The sequence below is a fragment of the Psammomys obesus genome, unplaced genomic scaffold (assembly GCF_907164565.1).
Source record: "Psammomys obesus unplaced genomic scaffold, mPsaObe1.curated_primary_1811, whole genome shotgun sequence".
Classification (NCBI taxonomy): domain Eukaryota; kingdom Metazoa; phylum Chordata; class Mammalia; order Rodentia; family Muridae; genus Psammomys; species Psammomys obesus.
In genome coordinates this window covers 23817126-23820769 of record NW_026595981.1, presented here as the reverse complement: position 1 = coordinate 23820769, position 3644 = coordinate 23817126, and the positions used below count along the sequence as shown (strand labels likewise).

The following is a 3644-nucleotide window of genomic DNA, read 5'->3' as shown; positions in this document are numbered from 1 at the left end:
CTGTTCCTCATCGCTTCCCTGTTTCATCCCCACCCTGTACTCCATACTTGGTCAGGAACAAATGGCATTGTTGCTCTTGGAGTTTACCTTGCCTGCATGCAAACAACAGAATATTTCAGCTGCAACCAGAGTGGAGACTGGACAATGGAGATGATGGTCTGCTCTGGACACTGTGGGTCCTTCAGAGGCCTCAGAAGCCATGGTTCGGTGTCTGCGAGTCTTACAGGGCTGTTCTCCATTTACTCTCACAGGACACGGCAGCACAGCTGTTTTTCTGACCATCCGTTCTGTACATCTTGGTAACTTCTCAGCTCTGCACTCTCCAGTTAGCCCATTTGAAAGTGGGCTAGCTCTGTCAGACTCATGCAGCTCTGCACGGTTCTGGGGCTCCCTTCCAGGTTTCCTTTTTGTTGCTTTCTTCTCTTTGTTCTCCTTGTCTCCATCTGCGTCCACGTCTTTGATCTCTTTGTATTGTTGGGATTCCGTTTTTGTCCTTTTGGACAACCAAATCTGTGGATTTTCTTCTAAGGAACACCTAAACCTTCTTCTTTGGTGAAGTTCTCTAGGGGGCTACACTGGGCAGCCCATGGATAAGACCAAAGGGGTTGGAGCATGCTGAAGACATTCAGTATGTATGTGCCCAGAGTAAAGCTTTCCTGAATGGGGAAGAAGGCAGACCGAGGAAGCAGCCCTTTGCTGGAAAGCCAGTGCCTCGGAGCAGTCCGATTGGCATTGGGAAGTCAGAGGTTTGTGCTGCTTTTTACCCATGGCTTCTCATCTTCAGATGCAGCCACCTTGCCAATCATTCCAAGCTCTGATGGAAGACAGCAGAAGCTCTCTGCTGACTGCCAGTGCTGCTGCCAGTGGCGTCCTTCTGGAAAATCTGAGTGGTACCTGTCTCCAGAACCGCCTATTTCTCCCACTTTAATAGTCTTGGGGGAAAAAAACAACAAAGAAAGTTTGATTTTATTACTATTGCTTTGTAGTGCTCTCAGCCCCTAAAAATTGGAATGGTTTCACAATAAGTGGGGGATAATGGTCTTGGAGAATGCAGACCTTTTATCGGAGCCTCCAGCCACCTGAAGACTATCATGAAAGCTCACTGTGGAGAACAACTCCAATAAGTTGTCAGTAAAACAGAAGCACTGGCTATGAGCCAAAGCCACAGGAGCTTGGGGTGGTGTTCTAGAGACTCAGGTGGTATTTGGCAGTGACTATAATTACATAACTTTTATACATTCCCTATTTGGGCCACGTCATCCTCAGATCTTCTGGTCCTGTCAACCACCACCAATTTCTAGCTTGATTCTCTGCTCCCCCACCCTTCTGAAAAAGTTTTGTGCTTACAGGGTATCTCAATATTTTCTTTCTTAGCACCTAAATTCTTGGATTCAACCATACAACGTAGCCCCCCTTTCATATTTTGAGCTTTTGGTCCTTAGACCATCAGTATGCAAATCAGAAGGAGCTGTATGCTGGAGCCTGGATTCCCAGAGCAGAATACTTACTTCATCTACATACATTGAACTTAGAGAACTGGTCAGAATGTTGGAAAGTTTAGCTGGAAATTTCCAAGTGATTTTTAATGTCAAAGTCAACATGGGTATGTTACAGACTATATAACCAGTTCACTCAAGGTTTAAGGTAAAGTAATTCTTGCCTGTGGAGAACCCTTTGGGCTCTTTATTTTGCTGGTGATTGAACCCAGGTCATTGCATTTAATAGGCAAGTGCTCTACCTACCCTACCTACCACAGACTTGTATTCCCTTTGAGTTATTTCTTGACCTTCCTAACAAACCCATTCATTCTGTTTTGATTGATGCCTCATGCAAAAATTTGATGAACATTTCCCTATTCCTTCTACAGTTCTTTTCCTGGACAGTTTAAGTGAATTTACAGCTAATATCTCTCAGACCTTTTTCAAAATGGTCTCTTCTTCCAGAAACCTCTCTGTTCTCAAGGTTATTAGCAAAGCCTCTACCATCTCTAAAGTAAATAAATGAGGCCATTACATGGTCTGTACATCCCAAACAGCTCTCATGGCCAAGGCTCAGATCAGTCCACATCACCACCACAGTCATCCATCCTTGGCTTGGAGTGCTGCAACATTCAGAGCATTCTCTCTCATCAGAAGGAACAAGAGCTGATGGCTGTAACTGAATGTAATTTGTTTCTTCAACCAATCCATCTCTCTCTCTCTCTCTCTCTCTCTCTCTGGAAATGCCAGGTAGGCCAGGGCATGAGGTTGATTATGGGACTTCAGGATCTTGTAACACATAAGAATGTCACTGGATGGACCAACGCCCAACTGACCAGGCCTGGACTGTGTGGCTTCTTTGAAGGTCTACCGCAGAACTCTGATTTTATGGGTGTAATGGCTGAAGAAGAGTCCTGACCTAGCAAGAAGCTCAAGTAAAGAGTTTTATGGGACCAGGGACTCTTCTGAGGGAAGCAAATGACAGACTGGAGAGGAGGGCATCTGAAAATCACTGAAGAAGTACAAAGAAAAAAAAGATGTGACATACTGTGTCCACACCCTCTGTAGAAGGGTTATAAATGCTCACCAGAGGAAGGAGACCCAGAGCTCTGAGGCTTGGAGAATCCACACTGTGTCTTTAGCCAGGCACCTCACTCCCTCCAGCACCATGCCATACAACTGCTGCCTGCCCACCATGAGCTGCCGCACCAGCTGCTCCTCCCGGCCCTGCGTGCCCCCCAGCTGCCACGGCTGTACCCTGCCAGGGGCCTGCAACATTCCCGCCAACGTGGGCAACTGTAATTGGTTCTGCGAGGGCTCCTTCAACGGCAATGAGAAGGAGACCATGCAGCAACTGAATGACCGCCTGGCCTCCTATATAGAGAAGGTGAGGCAGCTGGAGAGAGAGAATGCAGAGCTGGAAAGCCAGATCCAGCAGAGGAACCAGCAGCAGGACCCCCTGGTGTGTCCTGCCTACCAGTCCTACTTCAGGACCATCGAGGAGCTGCAGCAGAAGGTGAGAGGCCTTGCTGTAATGTCTAGGTGATGGCAACTTGCTATGGGTTCTTAGCCTAAGGTAGAGAACTGCTTTTTTCATTTGCATCTCATAATGATCTCTACTTTTCCATTAAAAATAACGGTAAGCCATCTTTAGGGAAGTTGACAGTCTTATATTTATTTTTCTTGCTCACTCTTTCATGTGGTCTCTCCTTCCTCAGATCCTGTGCAACAAATCTGAGAACAGCAGGTTGGTGGTGCAGATTGACAATGCCAAGCTGGCTGCAGATGACTTCAGGACCAAGTGAGTTGTCTGGCGTTCTCACTAGCATCCTTTCCTTTGGCTTAACTTCCAGTTAGAGAAGGATATTTCCAAAACTTTTCCAAACAGAAAATCTGTCAGCTGTGAACAATTCTGCAAAAGATGTTAGGGGCAGAACCAACGAAAGGAATCACAAGAATGAAAAAGAACAGTGTTGGGTTTTGATGAAGCATCCAGAAGTCTCTGTCTCCCGTGTCTATTCATTGCAGGAAGTAGGGCAAGGCAAATGGCATCAAAAAAAGATTATTGTTCTGAGTCTTGGAGCTCTGTCAGTTGCTTCTCTGACGCTGTTTTTTTCTTTTTTCTTTTCTTTTCTTTTCTTTTCTTTTCTTTTCTTTTCTTTTCTT

At 45.8% G+C, this 3644-nt stretch overlaps 1 protein-coding gene across 1 annotated transcript in view; it reads left to right on the top strand.

Moving 5' to 3' along the window:
- The first annotated feature begins 2646 nt into the window (after window positions 1-2646).
- The window catches only part of LOC129686209 (keratin, type I cuticular Ha1), a 3587-nt gene continuing 2589 nt past the window's right edge, over window positions 2647-3644 (top strand). The window contains exons 1-2 of the mRNA XM_055620007.1: window positions 2647-2994; window positions 3197-3279. Of these exons, the coding sequence (XP_055475982.1) occupies window positions 2647-2994; window positions 3197-3279 (431 nt within the window). The remainder of the gene's footprint in view (window positions 2995-3196; window positions 3280-3644) is intronic.